Source organism: Oncorhynchus nerka, linkage group LG16, assembly GCF_034236695.1.
Source record: "Oncorhynchus nerka isolate Pitt River linkage group LG16, Oner_Uvic_2.0, whole genome shotgun sequence".
NCBI classification, from domain to species: Eukaryota; Metazoa; Chordata; class Actinopteri; order Salmoniformes; family Salmonidae; genus Oncorhynchus; species Oncorhynchus nerka.
The window spans coordinates 33,084,816-33,105,352 of NC_088411.1; the positions used below are offsets into that span (position 1 = coordinate 33,084,816).

Here is a 20,537-nt window from a genome sequence, read left to right on the forward strand (position 1 = left end):
GATAACACACTGCATCCAGGAGAACCATGTCTCTATCATCCAGACAGACAGTATCTAGCAACTTGAAAGATAACACACTGCATCCAGGAGAACCATGTCTCTACCATCCAGACAGACAGTATCTAACAACTTGAAAGATAACACACTGCATCCAGGAGAACCATGTCTCTACCATCCAGACAGGTAGTATCTAACAACTAGAAAGCTAACACTGCATCCAGGAGAACCATGTCTCTACCATCCAGACAGACAGTATCTAGCAACTTGAAAGATAACACACTGCATCCAGGAGAACCATGTCTCTACCATCCAGACAGACAGTATCTAGCAACTTGAAAGCTAACACTGCATCCAGGAGAACCATGTCTCTACCATCCAGACAGACAGTATCTAACAACTAGAAAGCTAACACTGCATCCAGGAGAACCATGTCTCTACCATCCAGACAGGTAGTATCTAACAACTAGAAAGATAACACACTGCATCCAGGAGAACCATGTCTCTACCATCCAGACAGGTAGTAGTATCTAACAACTAGAAAGCTAACACTGCATCCAGGAGAACCATGTCTCTACCATCCAGACAGGTAGTATCTAACAACTTGAAAGATAACACACTGCATCCAGGAGAACCATGTCTCTACCATCCAGACAGGTAGTATCTAACAACTTGAAAGATAACACACTGCATCCAGGAGAACCATGTCTCTACCATCCAGACAGACAGTATCTAACAACTAGAAAGCTAACACTGCATCCAGGAGAACCATGTCTCTACCATCCAGACAGACAGTATCTAACAACTAGAAAGATAACACACTGCATCCAGGAGAACCATGTCTCTACCATCCAGACAGACAGTATCTAGCAACTAGAAAGATAACATACTGCATCCAGGAGAACCATGTCTCTACCATCCAGACAGACAGTATCTAGCAACTTGAAAGATAACACACTGCATCCAGGAGAACCATGTCTCTACCATCCAGACAGACAGTATCTAGCAACTAGAAAGATAACACACTGCATCCAGGAGAACCATGTCTCTACCATCCAGACAGGTAGTATCTAGCAACTAGAAAGATAACACACTGCATCCAGGAGAACCATGTCTCTACCATCCAGACAGACAGTATCTAGCAACTAGAAAGCTAACACTGCATCCAGGAGAACCATGTCGTACTGGCACATCCTATTGTACCTCTATTCGAAATCAATGATGTAGTCCGTCATTGCAGCCGAAATATCTCTCGTAACACTGTCAAAGTTTGAATACACCTCGTAGGCACAGTCTTCCTCTTCTTTAAGAAACACAGAATCCAGTTCTCTGATCAAAGTTCCCATACCGTCCTCCTTGTTCAAACAGATTAGTAACCCGCGTCCAGATTCATTTTCCCAACTTTCGTACAACCTCTTCTCGTCGAAGTGAGGTGGCACATTGTAGTTATTAGCCATCCTCTGCTACCAATGTTAACTCGAAATGACACAATGACAAGGTTCCAGTTGAACTAAGTTTACTATATTGTATGAACACACTACAAGGTAGCCATTCCACTCCAGATCCATCAACAACAAGACTTCCCGCGCAGGCGCACTCTTGACTGAGTGATAACAGAAATATAGGGGGACTTAAAACATGAACTTAACAGATTGGACCGAAAACTTGGCCCCCAGATACCTATTATTTGTATACAATCCCAAAGAACACACATCTGTCATCCCTCCTGAGAATATTTAAGACGGCTCACCTTGCTCTCCTCTACCACCTCAAATGTGATGGAGGCAAACAGCTGGAAAAGAAACAACAGCAGTTTAACACCCCCACATGAAGACGGAGAGATTATATTGGTGTGTACACGTTTGGGAGTTCACCTTGTAGAGGACCTGAGGCAGGAAGTGAGGTCGGTGTGTGACGAAGGGGAAGAGGGAGGAGAGGTTGGTGAGGACACAGGACAGGATGAGAGGGTCTTGGGTGTTGTAGTTCAACACTGCCTGTAGCAGCTCAATGCCCTGATCTATTGGCAACTTCTATAGAAAGGGCAGAGAAACACCAGAGTTAGGGGTTCGTCATCATTTCCTTTCATTCATAACACTTGTTTATGTTATTGAGCCATGGGGAAGAAAGCATAAATCAATGGTTTTGTCTTTCAACAATACCTACAAGTAGTAGCGGTTGCATTGTTGCCATCTAGGGAACCCGACTGGTGGCGTTCACACTTTGACCGTCTCTGGATAGTATCACCCTCTCTACCCCTCTAACTCTCGGCTGTGTTTAGCTTCCTCATACCTCAACCTCCACGTTCTTGAAGATCTGTCCCACAACACTCTCTGTGAAGAAGGTCATAGCATCCCACTGGACCGCTGACGGAGACAGGATAGAGCACAGCCCCTCTGCCATCTTAGCTGGAAACGAGGAAGAAAAGAGAAGACAGAGGGAGGGAGGAGGAAGGGAGAGAAGACAGAGGGAGGGAGGAGGAAGGGAGAGAAGACAGAGGGAGGGAAGGAGGAGGGAGGGAAGGAGGAGGAAGGGAGAGAAGACAGAGGGAGGGAAGGAGGAGGAGGGGAGAGAAGACAGAGGGAGGGAGGAGGAAGGGAGAGAAGACAGAGGGAGGGAAGGAGGAGGAAGGGAGAGAAGACAGAGGGAGGGAAGGAGGAGGAAGGGAGAGAAGACAGAGGGAGGGAAGGAGGAGGAAGGGAGAGAAGACAGAGGGAGGGAGGAGGAAGAGAGAGAAGACAGAGGGAGGGAAGGAGGAGGAAGGGAGAGAAGACAGAGGGAGGGAAGGAGGAGGAAGGGAGAGAAGACAGAGGGAGGGAGGAGGAAGGGGGAGAGAAGACAGAGGGAGGGAGGAGGAAGAGAGAGAAGACAGAGGGAGGGAGGAGGAAGAGAGAGAAGACAGAGGGAGGGAGGAGGAAGAGAGAGAAGACAGAGGGAGGGAGGAGGAAGAGAGAGAAGACAGAGGGAGGGAGGAGGAAGAGAGAGAAGACAGAGGGAGGGAGGAGGAAGGGGAGAGAAGACAGAGGGAGGGAGGAGGAAGGAGAGAAGACAGAGGGAGGGAGGAGGAATGGGAGAGAAGACAGAGGGAGGGAGGAGGAAGGGAGAGAAGACAGAGGGAGGGAGGAGGAATGGAGAGAAGACAGAGGGAGGGAGGAGGAAGAGAGAGAAGACAGAGGGAGGGAGGAGGAAGAGAGAGAAGACAGGTAGGGAGGAGGAATGGAGAGAAGACAGAGGGAGGGAGGAGGAAGAGAGAGAAGACAGAGGGAGGGAGGAGGAAGAGAGAGAAGACAGGGAGGGAGGAGGAATAGAGAGAAGACAGGGAGGGAGGAGGAATAGAGAGAAGACAGGGAGGGAGGAGGAATGGAGAGAAGACAGAGGGAGGGAGGAGGAAGACAGAGGGAGGGAGGAGGAAGACAGAGGGAGGGAGGAGGAAGAGAAGACAGAGAGAGGGAGGAGAGAGAAGAGGAAGAGAGAAAGACAGGAGGAAGGGAGAGAAGACAGAGGGAGGGAGGAGGAAGGGAGAGAAGACAGAGGGAGGGAGGGAGGGAGGAGGAAGGGAGAGAAGACAGAGGGAGGGAAGGAGGAGGAAGGGAGAGAAGACAGAGGGAGGGAGGAGGAAGGGAGAGAAGACAGAGGGAGGAGGAAGGGAGAGAAGACAGAGGGAGGGAGGAGGAAGAGGGGAGGGAGGAGGAAGGGAGAGAAGACAGAGGGAGGGAGGAGGAAGGGAGAGAAGACAGAGGGAGGGAGGAGGAAGGGAGAGAAGACAGAGGGAGGGAGGAGGAAGGGAGAGAAGACAGAGGGAGGGAGGAGGAAGGGAGAGAAGACAGAGGGAGGGAGGAGGAATGGAGAGAAGACAGAGGGAGGAAGAGAGAGAAGACAGAGGGAGGGAGGAGGAATGGAGAGAAGACAGAGGGAGGAAGAGAGAGAAGACAGAGGGAGGGGGAGGAAGAGAGAGAAGACAGGGAGGGAGGAGGAAGAGAGAGAAGACAGAGGGAGGGAGGAGGAAGACAGAGGGAGGGAGGAGGAAGACAGAGGGAGGGAGGAGGAATGGAGAGAAGACAGAGGGAGGGAGGAGGAAGAGAGAGAAGACAGAGGGAGGGAGGAGGAAGACAGAGGGAGGGAGGAGGAAGAGAAGACAGAGAGAGGGAGGAGAGAGAAGAGGAAGAGAGAAAGACAGGAGGAAGGGAAAAAGGTGAAAAGACAAGTCTATAGTTAGTTAATAATGCTAATTATCTAATTAGTTAACAGGCACCACCAGTATCAATCTCTTTCATAGAGTTGTTACGAGAATTCATCTATATGCATGTGTTACAGGTGACCTAGAGTGAGAATTCATCTATATGCATGTGTTACAGGTGACCTAGAGTGAGAATTCATCTATATGCATGTGTTACAGGTGACCTAGAGTGAGAATTCATCTATATGCGTGTGTTACAGGTGACCTAGAGTGAGAATTCATCTATATGCGTGTGTTACAAGTGACCTAGAGTGAGAATTCATCTATATGCATGTGTTACAGGTGACCTAGAGTGAGAATTCATCTATATGCATGTGTTACGGGTGACCTAGAGTGAGAATTCATCTATATGCATGTGTTACAGGTGACCTAGAGTGAGAATTCATCTATATGCATGTGTTACAGGTGACCTAGAGTGAGAATTCATCTATATGCATGTGTTACAGGTGACCTAGAGTGAGAATTCATCTATATGCATGTGTTACGGGTGACCTAGAGTGAGAATTCATCTATATGCATGTGTTACGGGTGACCTAGAGTGAGAATTCATCTATATGCATGTGTTACAGGTGACCTAGAGTGAGAATTAATCTATATGCGTGTGTTACGGGTGACCTAGAGTGAGAATTCATCTATATGCACGTGTTACGGGTGACCTAGAGTGAGAATTCATCTATATGCATGTGTTACGGGTGACCTAGAGTGAGAATTCATCTATATGCGTGTGTTACGGGTGACCTAGAGTGAGAATTCATCTATATGCATGTGTTACGGGTGACCTAGAGTGAGAATTAATCTATATGCATGTGTTACGGGTGACCTAGAGTGAGAATTCATCTATATGCATGTGTTACGGGTGACCTAGAGTGAGAATTCATCTATATGCATGTGTTACGGGTGACCTAGAGTGAGAATTCATCTATATGCATGTGTTACAGGTGACCTAGAGTGAGAATTCATCTATATGCATGTGTTACGGGTGACCTAGAGTGAGAATTCATCTATATGCGTGTGTTACGGGTGACCTAGAGTGAGAATTCATCTATATGCATGTGTTACAGGTGACCTAGAGTGAGAATTCATCTATATGCATGTGTTACAGGTGACCTAGAGTGAGAATTCATCTATATGCATGTGTTACGGGTGACCTAGAGTGAGAATTCATCTATATGCATGTGTTACGGGTGACCTAGAGTGAGAATTCATCTATATGCGTGTGTTACGGGTGACCTAGAGTGAGAATTCATCTATATGCGTGTGTTACGGGTGACCTAGAGTGAGAATTCATCTATATGCGTGTGTTACGGGTGACCTAGAGTGAGAATTCATCTATATGCATGTGTTACAGGTGACCTAGAGTGAGAATTCATCTATATGCATGTGTTACGGGTGACCTAGAGTGAGAATTCATCTATATGCATGTGTTACGGGTGACCTAGAGTGAGAATTCATCTATATGCATGTGTTACGGGTGACCTAGAGTGAGAATTCATCTATATGCATGTGTTACGGGTGACCTAGAGTGAGAATTCATCTATATGCATGTGTTACGGGTGACCTAGAGTGAGAATTCATCTATATGCATGTGTTACGGGTGACCTAGAGTGAGAATTCATCTATATGCATGTGTTACAGGTGACCTAGAGTGAGAATTCATCTATATGCATGTGTTACAGGTGACCTAGAGTGAGAATTCATCTATATGCATGTGTTACGGGTGACCTAGAGTGAGAATTCATCTATATGCATGTGTTACGGGTGACCTAGAGTGAGAATTCATCTATATGCGTGTGTTACGGGTGACCTAGAGTGAGAATTCATCTATATGCGTGTGTTACGGGTGACCTAGAGTGAGAATTCATCTATATGCGTGTGTTACGGGTGACCTAGAGTGAGAATTCATCTATATGCGTGTGTTACAGGTGACCTAGAGTGAGAATTCATCTATATGCATGTGTTACGGGTGACCTAGAGTGAGAATTCATCTATATGCATGTGTTACAGGTGACCTAGAGTGAGAATTCATCTATATGCATGTGTTACGGGTGACCTAGAGTGAGAATTCATCTATATGCATGTGTTACGGGTGACCTAGAGTGAGAATTCATCTATATGCATGTGTTACGGGTGACCTAGAGTGAGAATTCATATCATCCATATAAAGAAGCATTTCCTTTATAAGAACCTCAACTTTCTACTTCCTCTTGATACAGGTTAACTCTTGATTTGAGCAGTCAGCTCAGATGACCTAGATACGTACTAATGGCCCGAGTCCACAACCTCTCCAGTTATGAACCCTAGACCTCCTCTTGTGGTAGTCTGACTGCTGTGGCTGGCAGCATGTTAATCCCACATTCCCCCAAGACCCTGTTTCATACTGACACATTTGTCATCACACACACACACACATACACCCCCCCCTTCCCAGATCTTCAGTGAGCCACAGTCAAGAAGCAGGACCTACACCCAGTGGTCCCGATGTCAATGGGTGTACTGATCTGATACTGCAGCCACTCTGCTGCAATCTGGAAGCCCTCCAAGGGAACGACACGGCACGCGTTCCGGACCGCCTCCCCCTGCTGCGCTCGGAACGCTGGAACACATCGGACCACGGACACAAGCACCAGGGACGTGATCAGTACCAACAAACTGGACAGAACATTCTTTCATAATACATCATATTATTTATGTATAAGATTGCATAAATCAAAGTTAGTCAATTAAAATAGGGGTCACATTGCTTACAGTTGAAGAAGGAGTTGAAGTCTTCATCACTGTCGAAGTCATGACGGGAGTACTCACAGCTGGGACTGTCGTTCCTGGAAGGGAAACCAGTCTAGCAGGAGGAGCACGAGAACACAAAGTCAGACAATTAAAGAACCTTCCCAAAGCATGTAAAGAAACAATAGAAATAGTGGAGAAGCTCAACCTTTTGTTGTAGTTGTCATTATTTATCATAGTTTGTGTGTAACTCAATGAGTCCGTTACTTGCTCATTTTTCTAATGAACATTTTGATACTTTAATGTTCACCTGCACAAAATCTTGGAGTTGTAGCCCGTCTCACCTTGACTAGGTTGGTCATGGTGGCTCTGAAGTACTTGATCATCATCTGGATGATGACAGGATCCTTGGAGAGAATCTCATGTCTGAACAGGGTTCCCCATGTGATCTGGGTGGAAGATCTTAGGAACTGGTGGGGAAATGCATACTTCAGTTCAGAGAAGAATAGATTATCAGAACAGATGAAGAAATGAAAGAAGAACCCTGTCACCGTTCAGTGCTCCAGGCCCAGAAACGACAAAGGGACATATGGGGCTCCGGGCAGCCGAGCGGAGCGGGGGCTCCGGGCAGCCGAGCGGGGGCTCGGGCAGCCGAGCGGAAATGGAGGAAAACTCGCCTCCCTGCGGACCTGGCATCCTTTCACTCCCTCCTCTCTACATTTTCCTCTTCTCTCTCTGCTGCTAAAGCCACTTTCTACCACTCTAAATTCCAAGCATCTGCCTCTAACCCTAGGAAGCTCTTTGCCACCTTCTCCTCCCTCCTGAATCCTCCTCCCCTCCCCTCTCTGCAGATGACTTCGTCAACCATTTTGAAAAGAAGGTCGACGACATCCGATCCCTCGTTTGCTAAGTCAAACGACACCGCTGGTTCTGCTCACACTGCCCTACCCTGTGCTCTGACCTCTTTCTCCCTCTCTCTCCAGATGAAATCTCGCCTTGTGACGGCCGGCCGCCCAACAACCTGCCCGCTTGACCCTATCCCCTCCCTCTTCTCCAGACCATTTCCGGAGACCTTCTCCCTTACCTCACCTCGCTCATCAACTCATCCCTGACCGCTGGCTACGTCCCTTCCGTCTTCAAGAGAGCGAGAGCTGCACCCCTTCTGAAAAAACCTACACTCGATCCCTCCGATGTCAACAACTACAGACCAGTATCCCTTCTTTCTTTCCTCTCCAAAACTCTTGAACGTGCCGTCCTTGGCCAGCTCTCCCGCTATCTCTCTCAGAATGACCTTCTTGAACCATATCAGTCAGGTTTCAAGACCAGTCATTCAACTGAGACTGCTCTTCTCTGTATCACGGAGGCGCTCCGCACTGCTAAAGCTAACTCTCTCTCCTCTGCTCTCATCCTTCTAGACCTATCGGCTGCCTTCGATACTGTGAACCATCAGATCCTCCTCTCCACCCTCTCCGAGTTGGGCATCTCCGGCGCGGCCCACGCTTGGATTGCGTCCTACCTGACAGGTCGCTCCTACCAGGTGGCGTGGCGAGAATCCGTCTCCACACCACGTGCTCTCACCACTGGTGTCCCCCAGGGCTCTGTTCTAGGCCCTCTCCTATTCTCGCTATACACCAAGTCACTTGGCTCTGTCATAACCTCACATGGTCTCTCCTATCATTGCTATGCAGACGACACACAATTAATCTTCTCCTTTCCCCTTCTGATGACCAGGTGGCGAATCGCATCTCTGCATGTCTGGCAGACATATCAGTGTGGATGACGGATCACCACCTCAAGCTGAACCTCGGCAAGACGGAGCTGCTCTTCCTCCCGGGAAGGACTGCCCGTTCCATGATCTCGCCATCACGGTTGACAACTCCATTGTGTCCTCCTCCCAGAGCGCTAAGAACCTTGGCGTGATCCTGGACAACACCCTGTCGTTCTCAACTAACATCAAGGCGGTGGTCCGTTCCTGTAGGTTCATGCTCTACAACATCCGCAGAGTACGACCCTGCCTCACACAGGAAGCGGCGCAGGTCCTAATCCAGGCACTTGTCATCTCCCGTCTGGATTACTGCAACTCGCTGTTGGCTGGGCTCCCTGCCTGTGCCATTAAACCCCTACAACTCATCCAGAACGCCGCAGCCCGTCTGGTGTTCAACCTTCCCAAGTTCTCTCACGTCACCCCGCTCCTCCGCTCTCTCCACTGGCTTCCAGTTGAAGCTCGCATCCGCTACAAGACCATGGTGCTTGCCTACGGAGCTGTGAGGGGAATGGCACCTCACTACCTCCAGGCTCTGATCAGGCCCTACACCCAAACAAGGGCACTGCGTTCATCCACCTCTGGCCTGCTCGCCTCCCTACCACTGAGGAAGTACAGTTCCCGCTCAGCCCAGTCAAAACTGTTCGCTGCTCTGGCCCCCCAATGGTGGAACAAACTCCCTCACGACGCCAGGACAGCGGAGTCAATCACCACCTTCCGGAGACACCTGAAACCCCACCTCTTTAAGGAATACCTAGGATAGGATAAAGTAATCCCTCTCACCCCCTTAAAAGATTTAGATGCACTACTGTTCCACTGGATGTCATAAGGTGAATGCACCAATTTGTAAGTCGCTCTGGATAAGAGCGTCTGCTAAATGACTTAAATGTATATGGAGAAACAGTAGTATTAACTAGCTGTATGGATTTGAATCAAGAGCCTGTGGCTGGTACTTTACTGTGACAGCAGGGAAGTCACCTGGCTGGGCTGGTACTTTACTGTGACAGCAGGTAAGTCACCTGGCTGGGCTGGTACTTTACTGTGACAGCAGGTAAGTCACCTGGCTGGGCTGGTACTTTACTGTGACAGCAGGTAAGTCACCTGGCTGGGCTGGTACTTTACTGTGACAGCAGGTAAGTCACCTGGCTGGGCTGGTACTTTACTGTGACAGCAGGTAAGTCACCTGGCTGGGCTGGTACTTTACTGTGACAGCAGGTAAGTCACCTGGCTGGGCTGGTACTTTACTGTGACAGCAGGTAAGTCACCTGGCTGGGCTGGTACTTTACTGTGACAGCAGGTAAGTCACCTGGCTGGTCTGGTACTTTACTGTGACAGCAGGTAAGTCACCTGGCTGGTCTGGTACTTTACTGTGACAGCAGGTAAGTCACCTGGCTGGTCTGGTACTTTACTGTGACAGCAGGTAAGTCACCTGGCTGGTCTGGTACTTTACTGTGACAGCAGGTAAGTCACCTGGCTGGTCTGGTACTTTACTGTGACAGCAGGTAAGTCACCTGGCTGGTCTGGTACTTTACTGTGACAGCAGGTAAGTCACCTGGCTGGTACTTTACTGTGACAGCAGGTAAGTCACCTGGCTGGTACTTTACTGTGACAGCAGGTAAGTCACCTGGCTGGTACTTTACTGTGAAAGCAGGTAAGTCACCTGGCTGGTACTTTACTGTGACAGCAGGTAAGTCACCTGGCTGGTATTTTACTGTGACAGCAGGTAAGTCACCTGGCTGGTACTTTACTGTGACAGCAGGTAAGTCACCTGGCTGGTACTTTACTGTGACAGCAGGTAAGTCACCTGGCTGGTACTTTACTGTGACAGCAGGTAAGTCACCTGGCTGGTACTTTACTGTGACAGCAGGTAAGTCACCTGGCTGGTACTTTACTGTGAGAGCAGGTAAGTCACCTGGCTGGTACTTTACTGTGAGAGCAGGTAAGTCACCTGGCTGGTACTTTACTGTGACAGCAGGTAAGTCACCTGGCTGGTACTTTACTGTGACAGCAGGTAAGTCACCTGGCTGGTACTTTACTGTGACAGCAGGTAAGTCACCTGGCTGGTACTTTACTGTGACAGCAGGTAAGTCACCTGGCTGGTACTTTACTGTGACAGCAGGTAAGTCACCTGGCTGGTACTTTACTGTGACAGCAGGTAACTCACCTGGCTGGTACTTTACTGTGACAGCAGGTAACTCACCTGGCTGGTACTTTACTGTGACAGCAGGTAAGTCACCTGGCTGGTACTTTACTGTGACAGCAGGTAACTCACCTGGCTGGTACTTTACTGTGACAGCAGGTAACTCACCTGGCTGGTACTTTACTGTGACAGCAGGTAACTCACCTGGCTTGGGTGAGTGGTGAAGGCCAGGAATGCTTCTGTGTACTTGCCGAGGTTTGCAGGTACATCTACCTCCACACCTGAACCCTGCATTAGAAACACATAAGACAAAAGAACAGAATCATCAAGTACTATAAAGAAAATACATACATAAAACAATATAGTAAATAGATGATCGTAATCAAAGACAGTGCAGACAAACTCACCACTAAGAAGCAGAGTTGGCTGCCAAGGGAACACAGGACCTGACAAAGCCTCTTCAGGAAGATGTAGTGTCTCTCCACCACTGGCCTGGGGGCAAAATAACAGGCCGTATGAGCTCCAATGCTAATGCTTAATATCAACCGTGTTCTAGAGCAAAAAAACATAAGACTGACGTGGAACACCAACATGTGTAGGCTACTCACTGTGTCGGAGAGGATGTGTATGTTGCTGCTCCATCTGCAGACCTGTAGCCACAAACCAATGAGAATGAGAAGCCGGAACGAGCTAGAAATGCTTCTGTGTAAAGCCTTAAGGCTGATGAGGGGAATGGTACTCACTGTGCTGCAGACAGGATGTAGTGCATGGCGACATCATCAAACAGCACCATGAGCGGTTTCCTGTCATCCAGCTTCCCCTGTGGACACACCAGGCACATTTATTTTTATTTCACCAGGTAGGCCAGTTGAGAACACCTTTATTTAACCAGGTAGGCCAGTTGAGAACACCTTTATTTAACCAGGTAGGCCAGTTGAGAACACCTTTAATTAACCAGGTAGGCCAGTTGAGAACACCTTTATTTAACCAGGTAGGCCAGTTGAGAACACCTTTATTTAACCAGGTAGGCCAGTTGAGAACACCTTTATTTAACCAGGTAGGCCAGTTGAGAACACCTTTATTTAACCAGGTAGGCCAGTTGAGAACAAGTTCTCATTTACAACTGCGACCTGGCCAAGATAAAGCCAAGCAGTGCGACAAAAACAACAACACAGAGTTACATGGGATAAACAAGCGTACAGTCAATAACACAATATAAAAAAAGAGTCTATATACAGTGTGTGCAAATGGCGTGAGGAGGTAAGGCAATAAATAGGCCATAGTAGCGAAGTAATTACAATTTAGCAGATTAACACTGGAGTGATAAATGTGCAGATGATGATGTGCAAGTAGAAATACTGGTGTGCAAAAGAGAAGTAAATAAATAAAAACAATATGGGGATGAGGTAGGTAGATTGGATGGGCTATTTACAGATGGACTATGTACAGCTGCAGCGATTGGTTAGCTGCTCTGATAGCTGATGTTTAAAGTTAGTGAGGGAAATATAAGTCTCCAGCTTAAGTGATTTTTGCAATTCGTTGGAGGCTATTTTGTAAATGACGTCGCCGAAGTCGAGGATCGGTAGGACGATCAGTTTTACGAGGGTATGTTTGGCAGCATTAGTGAAGGAGGCTTTGTTGCGAAATAGGAAGCTGATTCTAGATTTAATATGAGTTTACAGTCTAGCCAGACACCTAGGTATTTGTAGTTGTCCACATATTCTGAGTCAGAACAGTCTAGAGTAGTGATGCTGGGCGGGCGGGTGCGGGCAGCGAACGGTTGAAAAGCATGCATTTGGTTTTACTAGCGTTTAAGAGCAGTTAGAGGTCACGGAAGGAGTGTTGTATGGCGTTGAATCTAGTTTGGAGGTTTGTTAACACAGTGTCCAAAGAGGGACCAGATGTATACAGAATGGTGTCGTCTGTGTAGAGGTGGATCAAAGAATCACCTGCAGCAAGAGTGACATCATTGATATATACAGAGAAGAGTCAGCCCGAGAATTGAACCCTGTGGTAACCCCATAGAGACTGCCAGAGGTCCGGACAATAGGCCCTCCGATTTGACACACTGAACTGTATCAGATTAGTAGTTGGTGAACCAGGCGAGGCAATCATTAGAGAAACCAAGGCTACTGAGTCTGCCGATAAGAATGTGGTGATTGACAGAGTGGGAAGCCTTGGCCAGGTCGATGAAGACTGCTGCACAGTACTGTCTTTAAGACGTTAACCTGTTGCTTCTACTCGGGACGCTTGCGTCCCAACTAGAGCTCTGGAAATGCAAATGCGCTACGCTAAATGCTAATAGTATTAGTTAAAACTCAAAAGTTCATTAAAATACACATGCAGGGTATCGAATTAAAGCTACACTCGTTGTGAATCCAGGCAACAAGTCAGATTTTTAAAATGCTTTTCGGCGAAAGCATGAGAAGCTATTATCTGATAGCATGCAACACCCCAAAAGACCCACAGGGGACGTAAACAAAATAATTAGCATTTCGGCGTTACACAAACCGCACAATAAAATAGAAAACATTCATTACCTTTCACCATCTTCTTTGTTGGCACTCCTAGATGTCCCATAAACACTATTTGGGTCTTTATTTCGATTAAATCGGTCCATATAAAGCCTAGATATCGTTATATGTAGACTGTGTGATAAACGAAAAACATCGTTTCAAAACGTAACGTCATTTTTTAAAATTCAAAAAGTCGACGATAAACTTTCACAAAACACTTCGAAATACGTTTGTAATGCAACTTTAGGTATTAGTAAACGTTAATAAGCGATAAAATTCATCAGGAGGCGATGTAAAGATCATTAGCTGTCCGTCTGGAAAAATGTCCGGCTAGAAACTCAACGAAAATATCCGGTCCTAGACCGGAGGAGATACGGTGTCCTGCATGTGTCTGACCAAGAAAAAACTCGAAGGGAAATGACAAGACTCTAGACACCGTGTGGAAGCTGTAGGTACTGCAACCTCAGTCAATTAATTGTGGTTCACCTTTATCAATGGGTTCAAGTAGCGCATGGATATATTTTCCCATTTTCAGTGATCAGTTTTTCCTGTGCTTTTCGATGTAAATGCCGTTCTGGTAAAGCCACAGCAGTGATTTAACCAGTTTTTTAAACGTCTGAGTGTTTTCTATCCACACAGACTAAGCAAATGCATATACTATATTCCTGGCATGAGTAGCAGGGCGCTGAAATGTTGCGCGATTTTTAACAGAATGTTCAAAAAAGTAGAGGGTCGACTTAAGAGGTTAAGATGACACAGCAGTTTTCACAGCCCTGTGACGTACCTGACTAGTACTGGCCATTCAGTAGCTGTAGACCTCCATTTTACATTCCAACAAATATAAATATATATATTTTATTTTTTTATTTTATTTAACTAGGCAAGTCATTTAAGAATAAATTCGTATTTACCTTGACGGCCTACCACGGTTAAACCCGGACGACGCTGGGCCAATTGCGCCCCGCCCTATGGGACTCCCAATCACGGCCGGATGTGATACAGCCTGGAATCGAACCAGGGACTGAAGTGATGCCTCTAGCACTGAGATGCAGTGTCTTAGACCGCAGCGCCACTCAGGAGCCGTGAACAAATATCTGGTCCTGTCCTAGAAAGGGGTGTGCCTGCAATAAGGGGAGTGTCTGGACATAAAGGGCCCTGTCAGGTCCTACAAACCCTGTCTGCAGTAAGGGGAGTGTCTGGACATAAAGGGCCCTGTCAGGTCCTACAAACCCTGTCTGCTGTAAGGGGAGTGTCTAGTAATGTGTAGTAACCTTGCGGCTGATGGCGATGAGCAGGCACTCGGCAGCCTCCAGCTGCAGCTCTGTCTCACTGAGCAGCAGACATAGCATCTCCAGCAGGCGACAGTTGTCATTGGTGAGGTGGGCCAGGGCCACCCAGTCTATGTAGCCTGCCAGGGTGCTCAGAGCAGCCACGCCTACACGACAGTGGGCCTTGGCCTAACCGGGGGCAGGAAACAGAGGGAGGGAAGAGGAAGGAGTAGGGAGGGGAGAGAGAGGGGGTAGGGGGGTAGAACAGAGAAGTCTCTTTAGCTGGGTGTCTAACTGTAAATATAATACATTAGAATATATATTGTAGTGCATCTAAAACACTCCTTCCTACCTGCAATTCTTGGCCTGGTATTTTTTTCTGGAAGAGATACAAAAAGGTAGAACATATCAATAAAAAGGTGAAAAATACTGCCGCAAAATAATCTAAACCACGAGACAGACATTGTCTGTTTACCAGTTTGCGGTACTCGTCGACGTGGAGCTGCAGGATGGTGAGCAGGAAGCTAAAGATGCTCTCCATGTTCTGGGTGAGGGTCTGCTGGATGTCCCTGCGGCGCTGGGCGGGCAGCGTCTGGAAGGTGATCACGTCCTCCGCCAGCCGCAGCAGGATCATCATCACCAGCTCTGTCTGGGCCTCCTGGGGCGGGGAAGGAATGAGGGAGGGAGAGGGAGTTGACATTAATCTGATCACAACAACTTCATTTGTATACTGGAATGTACTCTCCAATTGAATTCATTGATGTTTTGAGCCCTAAAAGTTGGCTCGGGGGGGGGGCCTTGGCACCCCGCCAACATAACAACCTAGGGGAAACACTGAAATGGAAAGTGCTGACTCACCCCTATGCTGGTCAGTGTCTCCATCTCCTTGAGCATGTCAGGCCAGTGCTGAGGCCATTCTCTCTTGATCATCTCCACTATGATCCGTGCGAGAACGTCCTTGATGTGACTCTCCTCCTCCAGTATAGGATATGTGCCCTGCAGAGGGAGGCAGTGTGCCAGTCAGGGAACGGACTAGTGTCAGCATATTCATTCATGTACACCTAACAGAACACGCAACAATGCGGAATTTGTTGGTTTATTTCTACTTTTATTTTTTTTTACTATATTTGCTGTTCTGTGGACAGACCACCATTAATTCCCTTCATCATCTTGTCTGCCACATACCTTTTCTAGAAAAATAGAGAAATTGGGTGTTTATCACCCAGACAGACTTACAGATGACAACAGCCCCATGGCACAGTTCTTCAGCTGGACTTTCTCCTGCTGTGGCATGTTGTTCCATCTGAACCTGTTCTCAACATGAAGAAAAACAAGGTTTTGGGGAACACATTGGCAGCACGTGTCCAGGCCACATGTGTAGGGGAATATCTTGATGACAATGATGGAGTGGCTGGTAGTCTAGCGGTTAAGGGCATTGGGCCAGTAACCGAAAGGGCGCTGGTTCAAATCCCCGAGCTGACTAGAAAAAAAATATGTTGATATGCCCTTGAGCAAGGACTGTCTGCTAAATGACTAAAATGTAAATGTGCAGAACTGAATCATAATGACAAATATACTCATGAACTCACTTGATGACGTGCTCCAGTATCTGTAGACCAAAGTGCCTCACCACTGCTGTTTGGGCTTTATCTGCTAACTGTAGCCCACATGGAACACAGAATGGACACTTCTCTTTGAATTCCTCACAAAACTGAAGAGAAAGAGAGACACGATGGACAAGTTAATGCACTCACTCAATTAGCTACCTTGCGGTAGTCAGCTAGAACAAACTCATTCACATTGATGATATCAGTCATAGTTATCAGTATAATGTATGGAGCTTTACAAAGAAATGCCTTAGGAGGAGTCAAAGACTGCTACTGTAGCTAGAAAGTAGCTGCTGGCAATCAAAACACTGAATAACTCAAGTATATTCAACGCAATCAATATATCTAGGCTAAATTATGGGCATAGGTGATCTTGCATTCAGTTTGAGTGCATCAGGCATCAGTAATGGTTCTGCACAGATATCTAGGTTGCTACCGGTGTGCAATGAATGAAATCTGCAACTTGCAACGTGATGGGAATGGCATGTTAGCCATCTGACGTTAGCTAGCTAGTTAGCTAAATGACTAGCAAGCTACGCCCATTGATTAATCCATGCAATAAACATGGTAAAATGCCACGATCGACGTCTATAATGCTAAGTCATAACTAGCTAGCTATGTATTTATGTAACACAGCCCATCCTCATTCAAGTAACCACATCACAACTGGGAAAGCTAGCTAGCTAGCTGGCGCCTTACTGGCTAACGTTAGCTAACTAGCATCTAGCCATCGAGATACCTTTAGGGCCTCCAGACGATATATTTGACTAGATTCCGCGTCCATCATCACGTTAACAGCTTTGATGAGGTGATCACACATTTCAGACACTGGTTCACCCATGACTTTGAGTAGCGTCTTCAGAAAGTGAGATAAATGCTAACGGTACTTCACTTTGCAAAACACCTGCAGAATGGGTAAACTGCACGCGCTTCAATAATTCACAGCATGTCCACATGCACAACGTGCTGCGCATGAACGTTCCACAAAATAGGTGTGGAATTGTGGGACTTGTAGTTTTCTCGGCTCAAGGTGGGATTCCAGAGCACAGAGTGATAATTGTCACTACGTGTGATGAAACATACACATGCAAATACTTAATTTCATTGAAATAATTGTGTCAGCACCAAGACAATGCCTTAATTTGGTCTTTTGAATTGTGACTTTTAGGCCAGCCTCCATTCCTGCCAGCCTTCCTTAATCTGGCCGAGGCACGGGTATCAAATCACATTTTATTTGTCACGTGCTGAATTTAACAGGTGAAATGCTTACTTACAAGCTCTTAACCAAAAATGCAGTTCAAGAACTAGAACTAAGAAAATATTTACTAAATAAACTACAGTTTAAAAAAAAAAGTTAAAAAAAGTAATTGACTGTTTGTTTCATTTGATCTTCCACACCACATCAGGCTATATAGGCCTACGCCATTCAGTTATTTTAAACTGCCATGTACAACTGCTCTTAGTATGTGTATTATATTTCAACCAGGAGTTCCCAAACTTTTTTGATACATGACCCCAAAATGTTTCATGACCCCACCATGTAGAAAAGCAGCCAATGTTTCGTTTTTATTTGGGTTCCTGACAAGTCTATTACAAATCAGTCTGACAGTACTTTCAAAGTATTTCAATCTGATGGAAGTGTAGTTTGAAGTGACAAAAATGCATCCGAAAGGTCCTCAGGCAATAATTGCGTATGTGTAGAAAAACTCATCTGTGTAGAAAATATCAGCATTGCTTTCAATTATGACTTTATTGCATTCAAAAGTTAGGGTCACATGTCACAACCGCATATCGTAACCGTGGTAAAGCAGATTTTTTTGTCTCTCAAGATTTTCTCTTGTGAGTTTCTCTTCAAGTCAGACCCCTAGTTTGGGAAACACTGAAATAGAATAGTAAACAAGTATTTTTGCATCATACCCGTCGTGTACAGTACCAGTCAAAAGTCGACACACCTACTCATTCAAGGGTTATTCTTTATTTTTACTATTTAATACATTGTAGAATAATAGTGACGATATTAAAACTAAGAAATAACACATGGAATCATGTAGTAACCAAAAAAGTGTAAAACAAATGAAAATATATTTTATATTTTATATTCTTCAAAGTAGCCACCCTTTGACTTTATGACAGCTTTGCACACTCTTGGAATTCTCTCAACCAGCTTCGTGAAGTAGTCACCTGGAATGCAGGTAAATTAGCAGGTGTGCATTGTTAAAAGTTAATTTGTGGAATTTCTTTCCTTCTTAATGTGTTTGAGACAATCAGTTGTGTTGTGACAAGATAGATTTGGTATACAGAAGATGGTCTTTTACCAAATAGGGCTAAGTCCATATGATGGCAAGAACAGATCAAACAAGCAAAGAGAAATGACAGTCCATCGATACTTTTAGAAATGAAGGTCAGTCAATCTGGAACATTTCAAGAACCTATAAAAGTGATGATGAAACTGGCTCACAGGAAAGGAAGACCCAGAGTTACCTCTGCTGCAGAGGATACATTTATTAGAGATAACTGCACCTCAGATTGCAGCCCAAATAGATGCTTCACAGAGTTCAAATAACAGACACATCTCAACGTCAATTGTTCAGAGGAGACTGCATGAATGAAGCGTTCATGGTCAAATTGCTGCAAAGAAACCACTACTAAAGGACATCAATAATAAGAAAATACTTGCTTGGGCCAAGAAACACAAGCAATGGACATTCAACTGGTGGATATCTGTCATTTGGTCTGATAAGTCCAACCGCCGTGAGACACAGAGTAGGTGAATGGATGACGTCCGCATATGTGAGTCCCACTGTGAAGCATGGAGGCGGAGGTGTGATGGTTTGGGGGTGCTTTACTGGTGACACTGTCTGTGATTTAATTACAATTCAAGGCACACTTAACCAGTATGGCTACCACAGCATTCTGCAGCGATACGCCATCCCATCTGGTTTGGGCTTAGTGGGACTATCATTTGTATTTCAACAGAACAATGACGCAACACACACATCCAGGCTAAATAAGGGCAATTTGACCAAGAAGGAGAGTGATGGAGTGCGGCAATCAGATGACCTGGGCTCCATAATCACCCGACCTCAACCCAATTGAGATGGTTTGGAATGAGTAGGACCGCAGATTGAAAGAAAAGCAGCCAACAAGTGCTCAGCATATGTGGGAACTCCGTTCGATACTTTTGTAAAAACATTCCTCATTAAGCTGGTTGAGAGATTGCCAAGAGTGTGCAAAGCTGTCATCATGGCAAAGGGTGGCTACTTTGAAGAATCTAAAATATATTTAGATTTGTTTAACACTTTTTTGGTTACTACATGATTCCATGTGTTTCATAGTTTTGATGTTTTCACTATTATTCTACAACTTGAATGAGTAGGTGTGTCCAAACTTTTGACTGGTCATGTATGTGAGTGATAATCAACTCGGGACTATGCGTTCTATGGAAAATAATGAACGACATAGAAGGCGTGTTTGACCTTCCATGGAGTTGCGTTATTTTCCAAAGAACGCATAGAGCCGAGTTGATTATCCCTTTTATACCGTGTCTATAATTTAACACATTTGCCACTAGAAATGTGTTCATTTGCCGGAAGAAATGTGTTCAACATCCACTGAAGTAGCTAGCAAGTTTACTAGATAGCTACAGTAGTTGCCGTGGTAACCAAACAAACAGACTTGCTAGTTTAGCTGACCAAACCATCAGTCCTAACAATACCACTACTGTTTTCTATTCAACTTTTGCTTTCAAACGCAGCTCAAACAAAACATGTACAAATTAAATATAGCCATTGAATTCAACCGTGCAAATATACTGTGCATTATAGGGAAATAATGCACACTTTAGAATGCCCTTCAAGCCAATCAGAAAGGAGTATTCAACAAAGCCATAGTATAATGTCTGAAATACACACGTCTGATCAAATGCAGACGGGTGTGGCATGGGCAGTGGCATGTTGGCCATATACCACAAACCCCTTAGGTATACCACAAACCCTGAGGTGTCTTGTTACTATTATAAAGTGGTTAGTTACAAACAAAAATAGAACCGTAAACAAGTATTTTTGCATCAAACCCGACATATATTGTCTGATATGCACTAATCAAATCCAGTTTCAGCCAATCAGCATCCAGGACCCAAACTACCCCGTTTATAATAGTTTATGAATACCATATACAGTGGGGAGAACAAGTATTTGATATACTGCCGATTTTGCAGGTTTTCCTACTTACAAAGCATGTAGAGGTGTCACGTTCTGACCTTAGTTTATTTTTTATGTCTTTGTGTTAGGTTG

General features: G+C 45.8%; 1 protein-coding gene across 1 annotated transcript in view; it reads right to left on the bottom strand.

Moving 5' to 3' along the window:
* Window positions 1-17,211, bottom strand: part of LOC115116314 (exportin-5-like) — a 36,183-nt gene extending 18,972 nt beyond the window's left edge. Inside the window, exons 1-17 of the mRNA XM_029644789.2 lie at window positions 16,985-17,211; window positions 16,228-16,349; window positions 15,875-15,947; window positions 15,497-15,634; window positions 15,114-15,296; window positions 14,991-15,017; window positions 14,642-14,827; window positions 11,598-11,674; window positions 11,463-11,504; window positions 11,262-11,346; window positions 11,059-11,142; window positions 7,297-7,422; window positions 6,977-7,067; window positions 6,696-6,824; window positions 2,287-2,402; window positions 1,872-2,027; window positions 1,748-1,789 (exon numbers count right to left, since the gene is read on the bottom strand). Coding sequence (XP_029500649.1) covers window positions 1,748-1,789; window positions 1,872-2,027; window positions 2,287-2,402; window positions 6,696-6,824; window positions 6,977-7,067; window positions 7,297-7,422; window positions 11,059-11,142; window positions 11,262-11,346; window positions 11,463-11,504; window positions 11,598-11,674; window positions 14,642-14,827; window positions 14,991-15,017; window positions 15,114-15,296; window positions 15,497-15,634; window positions 15,875-15,947; window positions 16,228-16,349; window positions 16,985-17,086 — 1,779 coding nt within the window. The 5' untranslated portion in view covers window positions 17,087-17,211. The remainder of the gene's footprint in view (window positions 1-1,747; window positions 1,790-1,871; window positions 2,028-2,286; window positions 2,403-6,695; window positions 6,825-6,976; window positions 7,068-7,296; window positions 7,423-11,058; window positions 11,143-11,261; window positions 11,347-11,462; window positions 11,505-11,597; window positions 11,675-14,641; window positions 14,828-14,990; window positions 15,018-15,113; window positions 15,297-15,496; window positions 15,635-15,874; window positions 15,948-16,227; window positions 16,350-16,984) is intronic.
* Between the last annotated feature and the right edge of the window lie 3,326 nt (window positions 17,212-20,537).